The following is an 18,306-nucleotide window of genomic DNA, read 5'->3' as shown; positions in this document are numbered from 1 at the left end:
GATGCTTCCTAAGGCCCACTTGACTTCACATTCCAGGTTGTCTGGCTCTAGGTCAGTGATCACACCATTGTAATTATCTTGGTCGTTAAGATCTTTTTTGTACAGTTCTTCTGTGTATTCTTGCCATCCAGCTTTGTATCAGATAGTTTATGACAAGTTCTACTCAAAATATCTTATTTAGCTCTTAAATCTGATCCAAGATAGATTTTAGAATTGAGTAAACCAAGTCTTAACAAAGTAAATTGCTCAAGATTATATAGTTAGTAAGTGTCAGTGCTGGGATTCCAACCACATGTATACTATTTATGTAAACATTTCCAAACAATTAATATGCAATTGCTCTAAATTATCTCTAAGCAGGTAATTCTCTGGTGGTCCAGTGGTTGTGACTTGGGCATTCAGTGCCATGGACCCAGGTTCGATCCTGGGTTGGGGAACTAAGATCCCACAAGTTGCACAGTGCAGCCAAAAAGAAAAAGTTATCTTCAGGGAAACATTCATATATAGCATTTAACTGTATTTATTTGAGAGAAGTACAAACTTTAAAAAATCACCAGCCTTCAATTAGTTATGCCAGGCAAAAGATTACCTCTTTCCATATCACGTATAAGGCTATCAAATGAAAGCAGGCACAGGGTCAATTTCTGTTCCCTAAAATATCTTAATTGCCTGGTATAAAATGGTGAATGAATGGAATTCATTAGCTAACAAATAAAACAAATAAATATCTGGGTCCAGAGACAACTCAAAGGCCAGTGGTCAACCCATCAGTGCTTTCTAGGCAGTCAAAGAAAATGAGCATTACTACAATCAGTCGAGCCAAAAGCAAAGATATTTGACAAATTAATTTATGTAGGATTGTCACATTTAAATTTCACAGTTTTCAGATAGAGAAAATAGCTAGAAAATCCCAATTATCTATATAGTCCTTTGGGATCTCAGGAACCCAATTATAAGTATCTAATATGACATTTTAGATACTGAGTGGCTCAGTGGTAAAGAATCCACCTGAAAGACAGGAGACATGGGTTTGATCCCTGGGTCGGGAAGATCCCTTGCAGAAGGAAATGGTGACCCACTCCAGTAATCTTGCCTGGAGAATCCCATGGATAAAGGAGCTTGATAGGCTATAGTCCATGAGGTTGCAAAGAGTCAGACATGACTTAGCAACCAGATAACAACAACAATATGACACTTTAGAATCACAAACATCTTGAATATGGTTAAAGAAGATATCAAATTAGACATTATAATCATAATCTCTAAATATCAGCCAAGATTTTACTGTCCTAACCAACCGTTTGACAAAAATGAATAATAAAGTTCAAAGCATTTACCAGACATATCACCATTGTGATCATAAAATGGAGGTGACTGGCCGATCAGCCCATTCCTCTTTGTCCAGCCAAGTCTCAGAATCTGATCTCGTATCATACTACAGAGCCCATCCTCAAAATCACATCTTTCATAATCCGAGCCTAATGAGAGAGAAAAGAAATTAGCTTCCAAAACCCTATGTGTCTTCTTAAGAAATAATACAATACATGAAAAAAGAAAGCTTAGGAACAAATGAGAAATACAGATTAACAGCTGGATAGTTTTTCACAATTTCAGTCTACTTTATCGATGCAAAGATTTTCTGCACATGACATTCAAATAAATCCCCACACATAAAAACCAGTGTGGTCATACAGACAGAATGTCACACATGAGGTCATAAGACTGAGGACCTAGGCCTGATTTTGTCTCTTACTAACTGAGGGCCTAGCTAAACCATTTAATCACACCAAGCCCTTTTTTTCACCTATGAAACTAAAATACTGACATCCTGTCCTTTCTCCCTTGAATGATTTCTATGAAGATCTAATGATACAATGTATTTTAATCACACACAAAAAAGGGTATTTTCTGGCTTTTTTTTTTTTTTTTCCCATTTTCTCTGGGTACAAGTGATCCAACAGGCTTGGGAGAAAGAAAAGGGTTTGGACACCTGGTTGCTTGTGATAATCATCCAGAGTGGTCTTTATTCCATTATCCAACATCTGCAAATGTCACTCTCTAAAAAATAGGTTAATTCAACCACAAATATACCATCCCTGGGTTGTAGCTCTTAGTAACGGTGATTTTCCTTTGACAAGTTTGTTCTTGTCCTGACTGGTTGCATGAGCCACAGTGCTTCTTCAGACTAATAGATAAGACAGTGCTTGGCAACCCAGTCACAAAAACCTAATTTTTATTTAATCATATTTTGGTCAAAATATTACTTAGTAATACATCTGGTGCATGTTCTTGTGATCATCCACGTGAGTACTAAGAGCCAATTTAGAAATGACACTTTTTTTAAATTTATAAACTTTACAATATTGTATTAGTTTTGCCAAACATCAAAATGAATCCGCCACAACCTGCTTTACTATCAATGGTCTGTTTTATTAATTTTAGTCCTAGATTCCTTATTGAAAGATTTTACAAAGCAGCTGTATTCTGTAATATTAACAGGAATATTCTAGGTACAATTTACTGAGGAAGGTCAGTGATAGGCTTTCTACTTCTAGCAGTTTACTCTTTACAACAACCTTACAAAGCAGGCAGCAAGTGAATGCTGGGGCCAAAAGTGGAACCCAAGTCTTTTTTGATTCCAAAACCTGAATTCTTAAAATTCTAAGGTCTCATTGTTAATCCACTAACCCATTTTTACCAAATACTTAGAATTAAAGGTCGGTAGGTAGGTCAGAGTTTCTACTCAAACTGAGGAAACCAATATTTCCAGGTAGAAGCAATGTCCTTCTACCTAAAAACTAAGAAACTTGATTAGTTTATGAATCATACTATGATTAAATTTACAACTGCCTTAAGGCCTTTAAAATGGTTAGAATTGCTGGAATGTCTGAGTTATTACCTCATGGACTCCTACTGATCCAAGAATCTAGTTGAACAGAAAATGAACTAAATTATATGCTATTTGTATATAAATGTGTGTCACTCAAATAGCTATGCAATAGCCTGCATAAATATGTATCTGTTTAAGTCTCTTTCAGCTCCAAGCAATGTTTCCAATGATCTATTTCTGATTACAAAATATTCACAAAAGTAATTTTATCACTGTATTTCAACAATTATGTGTATGAAATATACTCACATTCTCACATAGGTGTCAGTTTTTAAATACCAAGAAATTACCTTGTGTTAAAATTACTTAGTTGATGTTTGTTTTCAATGTTTTTGTTCTCTTTAATAAACAAGGATAACGATGATGTATTTTGAACTGTTAGAGCTACAAAGTAGCTAAATAAAACATTTTTATTTCTGAATAGTCTCAACAGGGATTCTTTTCGTTACAGCATGAATCTAATGAGCATACATTTTTCAACTCATTCTTATTAAAAAGAAGCAATCATGAACATCTCATAACTGCTGGGTTATTCAAAAAATCCATCAGAAAATTTTCTAAGTACTCCTTTTTCTCCCAATAGAGAACTGAGCATTTTAAGCCATTTGAACAATTTTTCTTGAATTGTGGTTGATTTGCCTTTTATAATCTCATATGCCACCCATCTACATTCAAATCTGACAGTACTTGCTATAGTAAAATCTGTGTGGAGATTTATCTGCTATTATAGCAATGCTGCGGTTGGACTGGATATGGAACAAGAAAGAATGGACGCAGGAACTTATCCAGAGAATCATGTTCCTGAGCTTTCTGAACTTGAGAAACTCCTCATTTTGCTTTTAATTTTGTGATACCACAGGTCAAGTGTACTATCATCAAAAAGAGACTGTCTCTATGTTGTTCTTTGAGGTTGCTTGGAAGACCCGAGTATCTTCTGAATTGGCTTCCACCATGCCAGATTCTCTCATTAAAATTTTACTGCAGAGCCATTCAAAGATGTGATCATTAACACCGTAATTGGGGAAAATATTTTTTAAAATATCCTCAAGTGATAGTTAACATAGGGCATGCTTCTGAGAAAATGGAAAGGAATTTAAAAAAAATTTAATAGTGGTAACGGTGAAGAAATTGATGCAGAATTCAGGATTAACTTAGTATGAGTAGGTCATCACAATAATGAAGTTCTTAGAAAACAGAAAATAGAAGAATAAGAAATTTTTTAAAAGGAGAGGTAGAAGGCATTTATTTCACAGTTTTGCCTGGGCCTATATTAATAATGCACATTTTTTCCCTCTTGAAAGATCTAGGAGGCAGAGTTGTAATCTTTCCTTAATGATATAATCCTGCTTTTCTTAAAAAATTGTGCTAAGACATACATAAAATGCATCATTTTAAGTATATAGCTCTGTTGTAAAGTTTAAAAATAAAATTAAATTAAAAAATAAAAACAAATACATTCACACTAATATGCAACCATCATCACCCTTCAAGTTCACAACTGTTTCATTTCCCCCAACTAAAACTTTTCATCCTCCCTCCCCTCAGCCCCTCAAAACCACCATTCTACTTTCTGTCTATAAACTTGCGTACTCTAGGTACCTCATAAAAGTGGAATAAAATATTTGTCCTTTTGTGATTGGTTTATTTCACTTAATATAATTGCCCTCAAGGTTCATCCATGTTGTAGCATGTGTCAGAATGTCCTTCCTTTTTAAATCTGAACAATATTCCATTGTATGTATCTACCACATCTTATTTATTCATTCATCTGCTGGAGGATACTTGGGTACTACTAACTTCTAAACTCTCATAAGTCTTCCAATCCCTGAATATGAAATGTCTTTGCATTTATTTGGGTCTTCTTTAATTTCTTCCAGCCAACAATTTTTAGATTTCATATCCTTGGTTATGTTTATTCCTAGGTTTTTTTTTTTTTTTTACCCTTTTATGAATGGAATTTTTTCTTAATTTCCTTTTTAGATGGTTCATTGTGTACAGAAATGCAGTTAACATTTGTATGTTGATTTTGAATCTGGCTGCTGCTGCTAAGTCGCTTCAGTCGTGTCTTAATTTGTTTCTTTGTTCTAACATTTTTTTCATAGACTTTTTAGGATTTTCTACATTTAAGATCCCATTTTCTGTGAACAGAGATAATTTTTTGTGTTCATATCCAGTTTTAATGGCTTTAATTTCTTTTTATTGTCTAATTGCTCTGGCTGGGACTTCTAGTACTATGCTGACAGAAGTGATTAAAGAGGGCATCTTATCTTGTTCCAGATCTTAAAGAAAGAGCTTTCAGTCTGTCACCACTGAGTATAATGTTAGCTGTGGATTTTTCATATATAGCCATTAGTGTGTTAAGGTTAATTTCCTTCTAGTCCAAGATTAAGTGTTTTTATCTCATTCCTTTTTGAAGAAAGCTATGTATTACACAGTCACAAACTTTCACATACATTTTAATGTTTAGATGATTTCCCTCATGTAGATAGCATATAAAAAATTTTCACAAAGAATTATCTCCCTTACTCTCATTTAATTTAAAAATTAATGGCCAGTTCCTGCAAAGGATAAAAATACATTCAAAATATTCCAATTAAATAAAAGTAAATTTTAATTATCCTCAAAAGTAAATTTCCATGAAAGAGTGCTATTATTTGGCTGGGTAATTTGAAACCATTAATTAATTTTTATCAGGGAAATGTTTATACTTCACACTGAATTAATTTTAATAGTTTCAATGAGACAAAAATAGGAAAAATCCTAATTCAGAAAGGTATGTGATAGCAAATGGAATAAGAAGTTCCATAGCTCACACCAGAATTATCTAATGTTACTTAGGTTGGAATCTTGTCATATAGTTGCCTTTAATCTCAATCGGCAAGAATTTGACACAGATACCATCAGTGACACGTGAAAAAAAGATTTCCAAATCATTATTTTAACTGTAATATGTTACTCAAGATTACCAAAATTCAAAGGAATTCTCTGTATCTAATTGTCTGGTGATTTCTACAGAATTACTGACTATGTGTGGCATTTACTCCAGCCTGCAGTAATATTACGTGAGTATTATAAAGGTTATATGGCTGCTTACAAACAATTCTCTACTTCAGAGCAGCAATTTGGCCAAAAGGTCTTCTCACTTTTCACTGCTGTCTGTAATGGTGAATATGGGATCTTTAATAGAAAGTTATCCCTCTTGCATAGAGAAAATTCATTTTGCATTCAATGTACTGGTAAGATAAATACTGCACATGAAGACTCACATTTCACTCTATTAATGTTTATCTTCATATACTTCAATGAACTTCTACAATTACTTTTAAAAATAGTTGAAATTTATGTCATCCTACTGAAGAAACAATGTTTTTACTTAATATCATCTGAATAAACACTATCACCTCTCAGATTTTCAGAATGTACCTCTGAGGTAATTTTCACACATTTCACATACAATGATTTATGTGAAGTAAATACCTTTTGAAAAATTCCTAAATTCAAAAAGTTTGCAAAAGAAGTTAGGTAATACTTTAAAACTTATGATCTATCTCATCATATCAAAGTAAACAAAAGAGGCCAAATGGAAGTATTCTTAAGCAAGACATGTAAGTATGAGAAATTGTATAACTGAATATATTTTTCCATTTTTTAGACACAGTAAATTTAGCTCTAAACATAAATGTTAAACAGTTAATGTTTAAATGTTAAACAGTTCATGTTAAAACTAACTTCAGGTATGCTCAAGTAATTATCTAAGAATATTTTCTGGCAGTATTCCAGTAGTAGAGACCCACTGCATGGGATATACCTCAACATTGTATCAATAGTATAGTTTATTATCTTATGGTTGATTTGTTATCTGAATGATAGCAACATAAGTAACATTACTGTTTTGATGCTGAGTAAAAGTAAAACAATAAAGCCTTCGGACATCAAATAATTTTGCATGATTGCTAAAAGAGAAACTATGGCTTAGTTTAATTAAACTAATAAAAACTTAATAGAATGAGGAAGACCAGGCAATGGGGTACTGCAGGGAGGCAGACAATGTGACACGAGAAACATAATTTAAAAATACCTAGAGCAGTACCACTGGAGAAGGCAATGGCACCCCACTCCAGTACTCTTGCCTGGAAAATCCCATGGACGGAGGAACCTGGTAGGCCGCAGTCCATGGGGTCGCTAAGAGTCCGACACGATTGAGCGACTTCACTTTCACTTTTCACTTTCATGCATTGGAGAAGGAAATGGCAACCCACTCCACCGTTCTTGCCTGGAGAATCCCAGGGACGGGGGAGCCTGGTGGGCTGCCGTCTATGGGGTCGCACAGAGTCGGACACAACTGAAGTGACTTAGCAGCAGAGCAGTACCACAACATTTATTTCCCTGGCTCAGGATATTAATAAATTCTAGTAAAGGGAAGCTCTTGTCAACATTAAAAACATATCATTGTTACACCTAAAAATTATTTTTCTTGCTCAAAATTTATTTGCTCAATATCATGTATACAGAATTTATTTCATTCTGAAGATTGTCTAAATTTACTATCTTAAAAAAATACTGAGTTAAAATAATACGTTTAAATATTCTGAAAATAGGACCATCATGTAAAATAAGAAATTTTTCAAAAAATTATTAATAGAATTAGTTGCATCTGAATTTTAACTATGTCAATTTCATTTAAAAAAATTATATTAATCCATTCTCTAGAGCTTACATTATTTGGACTTTAATGAGGGTCACAAATTGCTTTTTTCCCCCAAAATGTGATTGCTTAAACATCATAATAAAGTTAGCTTTAGGAAAAAAAAAAATCTTGTCTGTAAGTTTAGTATTGCAAATTTTCAAGAGAAAAACTGCTTTGCTATCATGATTCCTCCACAATATTTTCCCTCTAGTGTACAAAAGAAACTCATGCTTAAAAGTAATTGTCAATTTTATCTACGGCTATCCCATTTTAAATAAAATACCAAAGTGGAACTTCTCAGAAATGAAAAGTGAAAAAGCCAAGAGGTGACTTCCCCAGGGTAACATTTAAAATGAAATCTGTTTATTTGACAGATCTGCTCCTTCATGCTTCTCTCATTCTGGGATTATTAGAATCTTTCATGCAGCCAGATCTTTTCTGCTCAGCAACTCTCCCCTTCTTTCGTATTAACCTTTTCCTCAAAGCAGAACCACTCGTGTTATCAGAGCAATCGTGCTAAAGGAAGCTTCAGAGGGATTATTAATGGAAGGGACTTTGCACTTCTGGTCAAACTAGCCAAGTGGTTTCCCTTTGCTGCTCAAAGAATAGTAATGGCTTCTGCCAGACAGCCAAAGAAAGGGCAGTGAGTCCATAGGTGGCCTCTGGATAAACTGGACAAATATAAATGAATCCTTCTTTTTCGTTGCACTTTGTGTTTAATAGTTCCTAACAGCCTGATTGTAATCACAAACTGTAGGAGGAAAATCCCTCACCTGTTTCCTTCTAAAGAGAAGATTTCCAGTTTTTCTTGTTTTTTTTTGTAGTAACGACTGAATTTACAAATTCCAACAAAGCAAATATGTAGAGCTTTATGTAGAAGATGAAGAATTCTGTAAGCACTAATTAAGATCATATCTGAACACAAAACAGAAACTGTTTGACTGAATTGTTCTAAAATACTAGACTTAGTGCCTTCAGGTATCTGAGGGTTACTACAAATCAATAATGGACCCATTTAATTGTATGAAAATGTTGTTTATAAAAGGTGGCTGCTTGTAGGAATGGCACTCGTTCCATTGATGAAATGCAGTCTATTTTCAGGATGTGATACTGTAATGGAAACTACAGAAACATACATGCCTTTACCCATATCTTCCTAAGTGAACTTTTTATTAATGTTATATCAGGAGCATTTTCCCACCAGGGAGATCAGTTTATCTCATTTTATGACTTCTTATAACAAACTGGAGGTTCAAGATCACACAATTAGTAGATGGTTGACCCAGGATCCAAATCAAGGCCCTGAACTCTCTAAGGCTTCCCCTCTTTTCCTCTGCCTTAGAATCAAAGGATATTCATCAGTTATGCTCTGTGTACAACAGGTACCAACTTACTTGGTGGGGATATCATAGAAGCAAAAATAAAACCTCCTCAATCTTAAATTCATATTAAATATTCCCATAACTATATTCCAACTTAAGCTCATAATTTCCATCACAGCATTTTAAAACTGCATGACTGTTTTTTAAAAATCTTGTTTCATGGATAACAACATTAAACTTACCTTTTTGCATTTCATTCCCTCTTGATACTCAGTAAAAACTGATTCAAAATACATCCCATCAAGTGGAATCTTAGCAATTTGATAACATTTAAGTAGAGTTGTTTTTATTTGTGGATCTGTTTCTTTAAATTTATTTATTTTTAACTAAAGGATAATTGCTTTGTAATATTGTGTTGCCTTCTGCCACATATCAACATGAATCAACTATAGGTACATGTATTCGCCCTACTTCTTGAAACTCCCTCCTACCCCTGCCATCCTATCCCACCCCTCTAGACTGTCAGACCACTGGATTTGAGTTACCTGTTATCATACAGAAACATTCCACTGGCTATCTATTTTATATCGCCAACTTGATGGACATGAGTTTGAGTAAGCTCCGAGAGTTGGTGATGGACAGGAAAGCCTGGCATGCTGCAGACCATGGGGTCGCAAAACGTTGGACAAGACTGAGCGACTGAACTGATGATGCTTCAAGGCTACTCTCTCAATTCATCCCACCCTCACCGTTCCCAACCTGTGTCCATAAGTCTGCTCTTTATGTCTGAAAAAGTCTTTTAGTTTCTGATTGATACTGAAGTCATTTAAATTAACTCTGTGCAGAATCAGGCATCTAACTGAACTTCCTCAGGCAACTCAGCAGCTCCTGGATTAAAGTTGGACAGGACTTAGAGGAAGGAGAGAAAGGAAACTTACATTGCTGTTCATCGCTCATGTCACCACACTGATCTGTGAAGTCACACACATTGTCAATAGGCAAGGAGACTCCATTGTCACACTGAAAGGCTCCGGTTCCTTGTTGAACCATTATGGAGATGAAAATACAGGAAATCCAAAGGACACACAAAGCTTCAATCTTTGGGAAAGCTAACATTCTGGCAGAGGAGCATCACTTGACATGTCTCTTAGAGATCAGGCAGCGGTAACAGGTGAGTCCATAATTGGAAACATACTTTTTCTTTTCTCTGTTCTTTGATTTCCAGGTTTACCTCTTATGACTGGAAACTATTGGTAACTATCCACAACTCTTAACAAATGAGTCCAAGGCAGCTCATTTACTCTTTCAGAGGAGTGTCTTTAGAAAATATTTAACTGAACAATTGCATCATTTCTATATCTAGCTAAGCATGTATGTTTATTGCCCTAGTTATACCATGTTCAAACAGTTTAAGCCCTTATAATCAGGCTATATCTTGAAAGAAAAAAAAATTTTTTTTTAAAGAGCAGGCACATAAATGGGAGGAAAACCACTGCAAAGTTAGAAGCAACATAAAAATGTTCTATATGAATTCCTATGTTTAATCATGTTCATGCAATTCAGAACATTGTCATGAAAATTTATTCAAATATTTCAGACCTGTTAGAACTGAAATATTAGATTAAATATTAAATATTAGAACTGTTTCATGAGAATGAAATTCTTGTCCATTATCACTGAGTGGAAACTTTGCACTGTTTGTTGAGATAAACTGAAAAACACCAGATTTTAAAAACCAAAGGGACACTGGAGATCATTATTTTCCAAATCACATTATTTGGACTCAAGAAAGTTAAGGTATATGTATGAGGAAATACAGTAATTTGGTGTTAGAAACTGGAACTCAAATATCCTGCTGCTGAGTGCAGTGCTCTTTCTTCTGTAGTATGTGGATTTCCCTGTTAATTCATCTTAATTTGCTTTTACAAGTGAAACATACGATTTCAGGGTGATATTCACAATGAACAGCATACTCAAGTTCAGAAAACTTGAACTTCATATTATAAATAATAATTCAGTGAAGCTGAAAAATAGAAATCAGATGAAGTTGATTATTCAAAATAGTCCTTTATATTTGATTTATTAACAGTAAAGTTCTTTCGAAGTACTTTTAATTTCTGCAATATAACTTCAAGAGATGAAAACACAAAGACTATACAAAGTAACTGAAGAATGTAGGGTGAAAAGAATCACAGACCAGGGACCAATAATGTACTTATGCTTTTAAAGAAGATACAGGAAAGCAAGATTTTTCACATACTTAAAGAGAAAAGGCCCAATAAACATATAAATTTCTACAGTATGATTATTCAGGATTCTAGGAGAAAAATTCATAATTTTGCCCTATTATTAAACACTCCACACAATTTAGCATTTCCTCACTCTGTGCTTTGTTCTATTTCAGAAATATTTATTCTCCCCACCTGTTTTGTAAGTGAGTTGCCTACTCCTTTCTTTGTACATCTCTTAAATGCTGATTAACCTGATAGTTCCATGTTAGTCCTCCTCTGTGCTCAGATTATATTTTCCAGGCTTTCTCTTCATGCTCATAATTTCAAGTATCATCTATACATTGTTGTCTCCCAAGTCCATATCTGAAGCCCTGATATGACATGCTGAAAGTGAAAGTGAAATTCACTCAGTCGTGTCCGACTCTTTGTGACCCCATGGACTGTATCCATGGAATTCTCCAGGCCAGATACTGGAGTGGGTAGCCTTTCCCTTCTCCAGGGGATCTTCCCAATCCAGGGATCCCACATTGCGGGTGGATTCTTTACCAGCTAAGCCACAAGGGAAGCCCAAGAATACTGGAGTGGGTAGCCTATCGCTTCTCCAGCAGATCTTCCCAACCCAGGAATCAAACTGGGGTCTCCTGCATTGCAAGCGGATTCTTTACCAACTGAGCTATGAGGGAAGCCCATGATATAACATGCTGCTGCTGCTAAGTCGCTTCAGTCGTGTCCAACTCTGTGCAACCCCATAGACAGCAGCCCACCAGGCGCCCCCGTCCCTGGGACTCTCCAGGCAAGAACACTGGAGTGGATTGCCATTTCCTTCTCCAATGCAGGAAAGTGAAAAGTGAAAGTGAAGTCGCTCAGTCGTGTCCGACCCTCAGCGACACCATGGACTGCAGCCTACCAGGCTCCTCCGCCCATGGGATTTTCCAGGCAAGAGTACTAGAGTGGGGTGCCATCGCCTTCTGCAATATAACATGCTACTCAAACCTATATTTTAAGTCTTCTTCCTGAGTATATATACACATACACACAGCACATAGACAGACACTGTGACTTCTCTACTTGTGTCAAAAATTAACCTCATCTTCCTTTCCCCCACCCACTCAATGAGCCTTTACTCCCATATTCTATATTTCAGTGAACAGCACCACCTTGCCAAGCCAGGAACTGATATGTTGGTCCAGGACTACTCTCATCACCTATCCATCAGTCATCAAATCTCATGAGTTGAATTCCATATATGTCAAGTGAAGACTCCATCACTTCTTATCTCAGCAACACCCTGAACCAGATGTCTCCTATCCACAACTCATTTTCCATTCTTCAGGCAGAGTGATCATTTTCAAAGCATAAGCCACTCCTACTTATTTCCATCTGAAATAACTGTAGGTGCCATATGCCCTAGCAGCTTACCTGCTGCAGTTCATTGCTAATTGAATCCTCCTCTGTGTTCTCCATCACAATTTTGCTTAAGCATGACCCTGGCAGTTTTCTGAACATGCATCTCAAGACTCCAGACCTGAGATCTCCTTCCTATTCCAACCACCAGATGCATATTAATTAGTCTTTAGTTTTCCAATTTTGAAGACTATCTTTGAAGTATCTTGACTTATTTTCTCAGGTTGAATTAAGTTTCGTCACCGGATTGTCTCTCATAGTCTTCTGCTCACTAATCTTAAATACTTCTGGGTCTGGTGTGGTCACTGATGTTTACTTCAGTAATTCCTCCACTAGTCTATAAGACTAGAGCTGGACTGTGACTTTCTCGCTATTGTATCATGAGTTACTAGCAAGGTCCTGGCAGATAGGTCCGTAAGTAATTCCTTATTGAATGTAATTTAGGAGAGCTTACTATCATTTCAACTTTTGCTGCTGCTGCTAAGTCGCTTCAGTCATGTCCGACTCTGTGTAACCCCAGAGACAGCAGCCCACCAGGCTCCCCCGTCCCTGGGATTCTCCAGGCAAGAACACTGGAATGGGTTGCCATTTCCTTCTCCAATGCATGAAAGTGAAAAGTGAAAGCGAAGTTGCTCAGTCGTGTCTGACTCTTAGCAACCCCATGGACTGCAGCCTACCAGGCTCCTCCATCCATAGGATTTGCCAGGCAAGAGTACTGGAGTGGGTTGCTTTGCTAGGCACATGTAAATAAATGCAAGAGTTGAAGTTTTTAGTGCCTCTACATAAAAGGGATATAATTCTTGTGTTCAATGTGGCTTTTTTTTATTTCCAAATCTTGTTCTGTTTTTAAAGGTCCTTTAGATTTTGAAATTGCAATTTTGTGTTGCATTGGCAATACACTCCACCACCTGCTCACACTAAATAAGTAAAGACATGTATCATGTCAAAACTCATTCCAGATTTTCCTTTTCAAGTAAGGAAGACAAAAGAGAATAGAAATGAGAGAATGTTATAAAGAAGAAAAAAGAATGAGCAGAAGAGTGTAAAAAGGCATGAAAACATAAAAACATTTCAATTTTATATTCTAACTCTGAATTCAGGTCCCTTAACATTTTATATGATCACTATTTTCCATTTAGAAAAAAAGTTATGTATTTCATTGCTGTCATAGCTGTTTATTGCATAGTTTCAGCTGGGAAACTCCTTTATTAACCATTACTGTCTCCTAAAACTAACATTACTCTATACTGTTTCAAGTGCCATTCATCATTTAGACAAGAAATGAACTGGAATAATGGCACCCAAAGTAAATCAGTATAATCCAGTATATAAAGCAAATTTATATTTTGTGGCCAAAAGATAAAATTATATTCAAATGATAATATATTTAATCACTTTCCCTCTACATATACCAAAGGGGTATAAACTGATACTGGTAGCACCCAGGGATGTTTTTATCTAGTTTACTGAGGAAAAGGACAAGTCTTAGAGATCCAGTGCTCATACACTGGGCTGGGTGCATTACATACACTGTCTCATTATATCCAAAATGTCTTGCATTGTTCCCTAGATCTAAATTTAAAAAATAGTACTCAGTTGTCCAAGATCACGTGATTATTAAATGATGGTACATACCTGGATTAGAACTCAAAGAGAGATGAGTTCTAAAATTGCATAGTCTAAAAAAGGACTATGTAATTTTAATTGGCAATAATTGTTCAATAATTTCATAAGGCAATATAAAGGTGAGATTTCCAAGAGGCAAAGTGACAGAGAATATTCATTTTAGAAAGACATACCATTCTATTTTTTTTTAAATATTGAGAAGCTACTTTACACTAGACATTGGGGGTGGGGGTTAGGAAGATAGGAGAGACACAATGGAAAAAAAAAAAAGACAATGTGCCTAACTTAAAAGAAATTACAACTTGGAAAGGTGATATGAGACATTTATAAAAAAATGTACTCACACTGATACTAATTTTGGCTTAAAAGTGGTAGGTTATACTTTATATTTAAAAAGCAGCATTCTCAAAATACAAGAAAGTTAGATGATAGATGGAGTGGAATATAAACTGTTTTAAAATATATAATTGAATCCTGAGCCTAAAAAACTCAAAGAAAATTCCCAAGAGTTGGAAGGGAAATAGGAAAAAGGAACTAGCATTAACTCAGAGTTTATTACTGAAAGATGGTACTAAAGAATATTTTAAGGAAAATTTCAGATGAGTTCAAAATAATGACTGAAAGAAGGTATAAGATGCATGAAGAAGGCATGAGAAAGCACTTGCTGTATTACAGATTGAAGTGACCCATAACCCTAATTTTTAAAGATGAACTGCAAAAGAGATACTGATGTATAGAACAGTCTTATGGACTCTGTGGGAGAGGGAGAGGGTGGGAAGATTTGGGAGAATGACATTGAAACATGTAAAATATCATGTAAGAAACGAGTTGCCAGTCCAGGTTCGATGCACAATACTGGATGCTTAGGGCTAGTGCACTGGGACGACCCAGAGGGATGGTATGGGGAGGGAGGAGGGTTCAGGATGGGGAACACATGTATACCTGTGGCGGATTCATTTTGATATTTGGCAAAACTAATACAATTATGTAAAGTTTAAAAATAAAATTAAAAAAAAAAAAGATGAACTGAGAAAGGTCATAAAAAGATTTAGATTTATATAGCATAGGGAAATACAGTTGCTATCACTGCAGAAAGCCAGAGGAAGAATATGCTAGGAAATAAATTCCTGACACCTTCAATAAGGATTCTCATAGGTTATGATCATCCAAATAAGAACTCGGTGAAAAATTAACTGGCAAATCATAAACAAGTCTATATAACTCGGGGCCATCACAAATAATCAAATAAACAAAGCTACAATTACATACCCAAAGTGTCATACACTGGTATTATGTAATAGTGAATAAAAATTATTTATCAAAGATTTTAAAAGATTAAAATTTTAAAACAAGCACAAGGAAAGAGACTAAACATGATTTTATAAAAGTGCCCAGGAAAAATATAATCATTGAGAATGAAAATAAAGTAAATGGTAGAAGCAGGAAGAAAAAAGAAATGAATAAAGAATTTAGTGAATTGGAAGATAGATATTTTTTTAAATATACAAAATGCACCATAGAGATGTATGCAAATATTTTAAAGTATAGTTTAACAGCCTGGAACATAGAATTGTAGAATCCAACATATGACTAAATGAAACTTACAAGAGAGATTAAAAAAAGAAATATAGACAGGCAATATTTAAAGTAAAAATTTTCCAGAAAAGGTGGTCATGAACTAGTAACCCTTTTGATTCCTCCAATTGTCTACAACCTCCTCTAGAAGACAGAAGCAGAGGGGATGCTTCCTAACTTATTCTATGAAGACATACATGTGTGCTCAGTTGCTCAGTTGTGTCCCATTCTTTGTGACCCCGTGAACTGTAGCCCATGTGACTCCTCTGTCCTTGGAATTTTCCAGGCAAGAATACTGGAGTAGGTTGCTGTTTCTTACTCTAGTTCTATGAGGACAGCATTACCCTATTACCAGACAAAAGACAAAAGAAGAAAAGTTACAAACCAATCTTTCATGAACACAGATGTAAAAATCCCCAACAAACTGAAGGCAAATCAAATCCAGTATAAAAATAAATGTGTGTGCATGCAAGCTAAGTCACTTTCGTCATGTCCGAACTATATGCCACTCTATACATTACCAAGCGGAATTTATTCCAGATGTGTAAAATTGGTTCAACATTCAAAATCAATTAAGGTAATCCATCACATCAACTGTCTATAAATAAGAAAAGTTATGATTATATCAACTGATGCAAAAAAAGTATTGGACACAATCCAACATTAATTATAATTTTAAAAAACTCTCAGAAAACCAGGAATATAAAAAAAATTATCTTCTTGATGAACATCTACCGACACCCCACAGCTAATATCATACTTAATGGTGAGAAAGTAGGTGTTTTCTCCCTAAGATCAGAAATAAGGCAAGGATGTCCTCTTTTCCTGTTCAATATCATACTGAAAGACCTACATAATGCAGCAAGGAAACACACACACACACAAATGATATACTGATTGGGAAAGAAGAAATAAAACTGTTCAATTTTTTATGACAATTTTACATGTAAAAAGAAATTTTTTTAACCACAAATTTAAAAAAAATCCTGAAACTAACAAGTGATTACAGAAAGGTTACAGGATCCAAGGTTAATATATAAGGTAAACCACTTTCCTATATACCTGTAATGGACAATTAGGCTTTGAAATTAAAAACACAGAACTATTTTTATTAGTATCCAAGAAATGTATAAATATAAATCTAAAAACATATGCATAAGAGTAATATACAGAAGTATAAAGTTTTGATTTTAAAAAATCAAAGAAAATTTGAATAAATGGAGAAACATCCCATGTTTATGGATAAGATGACAATGTTAACAGCTCTTCCCAACTTCATGTATGACCTCAACACAATCCAAATAAAAATTCCACTAAGTTATTTTATGAATATTCACAAAATGAGTCTAAAGTTCACATGAAAAGGCAAAGACTCAGAAAAATCAATCCTGAAGAACAACATTTTGAAGACTTCACAACAGTGTGAATATACCACCTAATTTCAAAAGTTAGTATAAAGCTTTAGTAATCAAAACAACATGGCACTGGTTAAAGAAGAGTTAAATTAATCAATGGAACAGAATGGAGAACCCAGAAACAGATCCACACAAATACAGCAAGTTGGCTTCTGACAAAGGAGCAGGGGCAATTCAGAGAAAGAATAACCTTTCCAACAACTGGACATCTACCCGGGAAAAATACCCTGATGTTGGGCAGAATTGGGGACAGGAGGAGAAGGGGACGACAGAGGATGAGATGGATGGATGGCATCACCGACTTGATGAACTTGAGTTTGAGTGAAGTCTGGGAGTTGGTGATAGACAGGGAAGTCTGGCATGCTGCCATTCATGGGGTCGCAAAGAGTCGGACACGACTGAGCTACTGAACAGAACTGAAAGATATTAACATATAAACACAGACTTTAGAGCTTTAACTTCCATTAATTCAAAGTCGATCATAAACCAAACCGTAAAAAGTTTAACTACAAAGTGCAGAAAATAACATAGGGGAAAATTGAGGGGACCTTGGGCTTGGCAATGATTTTTTACATATAATAACCAAAGCACTATATATAAAAAAGAATAAATGGTTAAGTTTGATTTTATTAAAATTAAAAATGTCTCTCTGAAAGACTGAGTGAAAAGATTAGCCATAGACTGAGAGAAAATCTTTTTCAGTACATTATCTGATAAAGGTCTTGGGTTTAAAATAAGAGAGAACTGTGAAATATCAACAATGAAAAAAAAATCTAATTCAAAATTGGACAAGAAGAAAAAAAAAAAAAAAACTGATTAGAGACTTCAATCCAAAACCTGAAACCGTAAAATTCCTAGAAGAAAGCAGAGGGTGTAAGCTTCTGGACGTTCATCTCGGCAATGTTTGTTTGTTTTGGATTTGACGTCAAAAACAAAGGCTGCAAAAGCAGAACTAAACAAGTGGGGCTAGATCAAACCTCAAAGCTTCTGCAAAGCAGAGGAAACCATCAACACAATGAAAAGACAATCTACGGAAATGGGAGAAAATATTTGTAAGTCAGATAAAAGGCAAATATCTAAAATATGTTTAAAAAATTCACACAACTTAATATCAAAAATAATAATAATGATTCAATTTTAAAATGGGAAGAACCAA

At 35.0% G+C, this 18,306-nt stretch overlaps 1 protein-coding gene across 1 annotated transcript in view; it reads right to left on the bottom strand.

The window, feature by feature from the left end:
* Window positions 1-10,015, bottom strand: part of MALRD1 (MAM and LDL receptor class A domain containing 1) — a 553,710-nt gene extending 543,695 nt beyond the window's left edge. Inside the window, exons 1-2 of the mRNA XM_019971898.2 lie at window positions 9,838-10,015; window positions 1,338-1,478 (exon numbers count right to left, since the gene is read on the bottom strand). Of these exons, the coding sequence (XP_019827457.2) occupies window positions 1,338-1,478; window positions 9,838-10,015 (319 nt within the window). The remainder of the gene's footprint in view (window positions 1-1,337; window positions 1,479-9,837) is intronic.
* Between the last annotated feature and the right edge of the window lie 8,291 nt (window positions 10,016-18,306).

Source organism: Bos indicus, chromosome 13 (genome assembly GCF_029378745.1).
Source record: "Bos indicus isolate NIAB-ARS_2022 breed Sahiwal x Tharparkar chromosome 13, NIAB-ARS_B.indTharparkar_mat_pri_1.0, whole genome shotgun sequence".
Lineage (NCBI taxonomy): Eukaryota > Metazoa > Chordata > Mammalia > Artiodactyla > Bovidae > Bos > Bos indicus.
The sequence above is the reverse complement of the archived record's forward strand: the minus strand, read 5'-3'. Positions and strand labels throughout refer to the sequence as shown.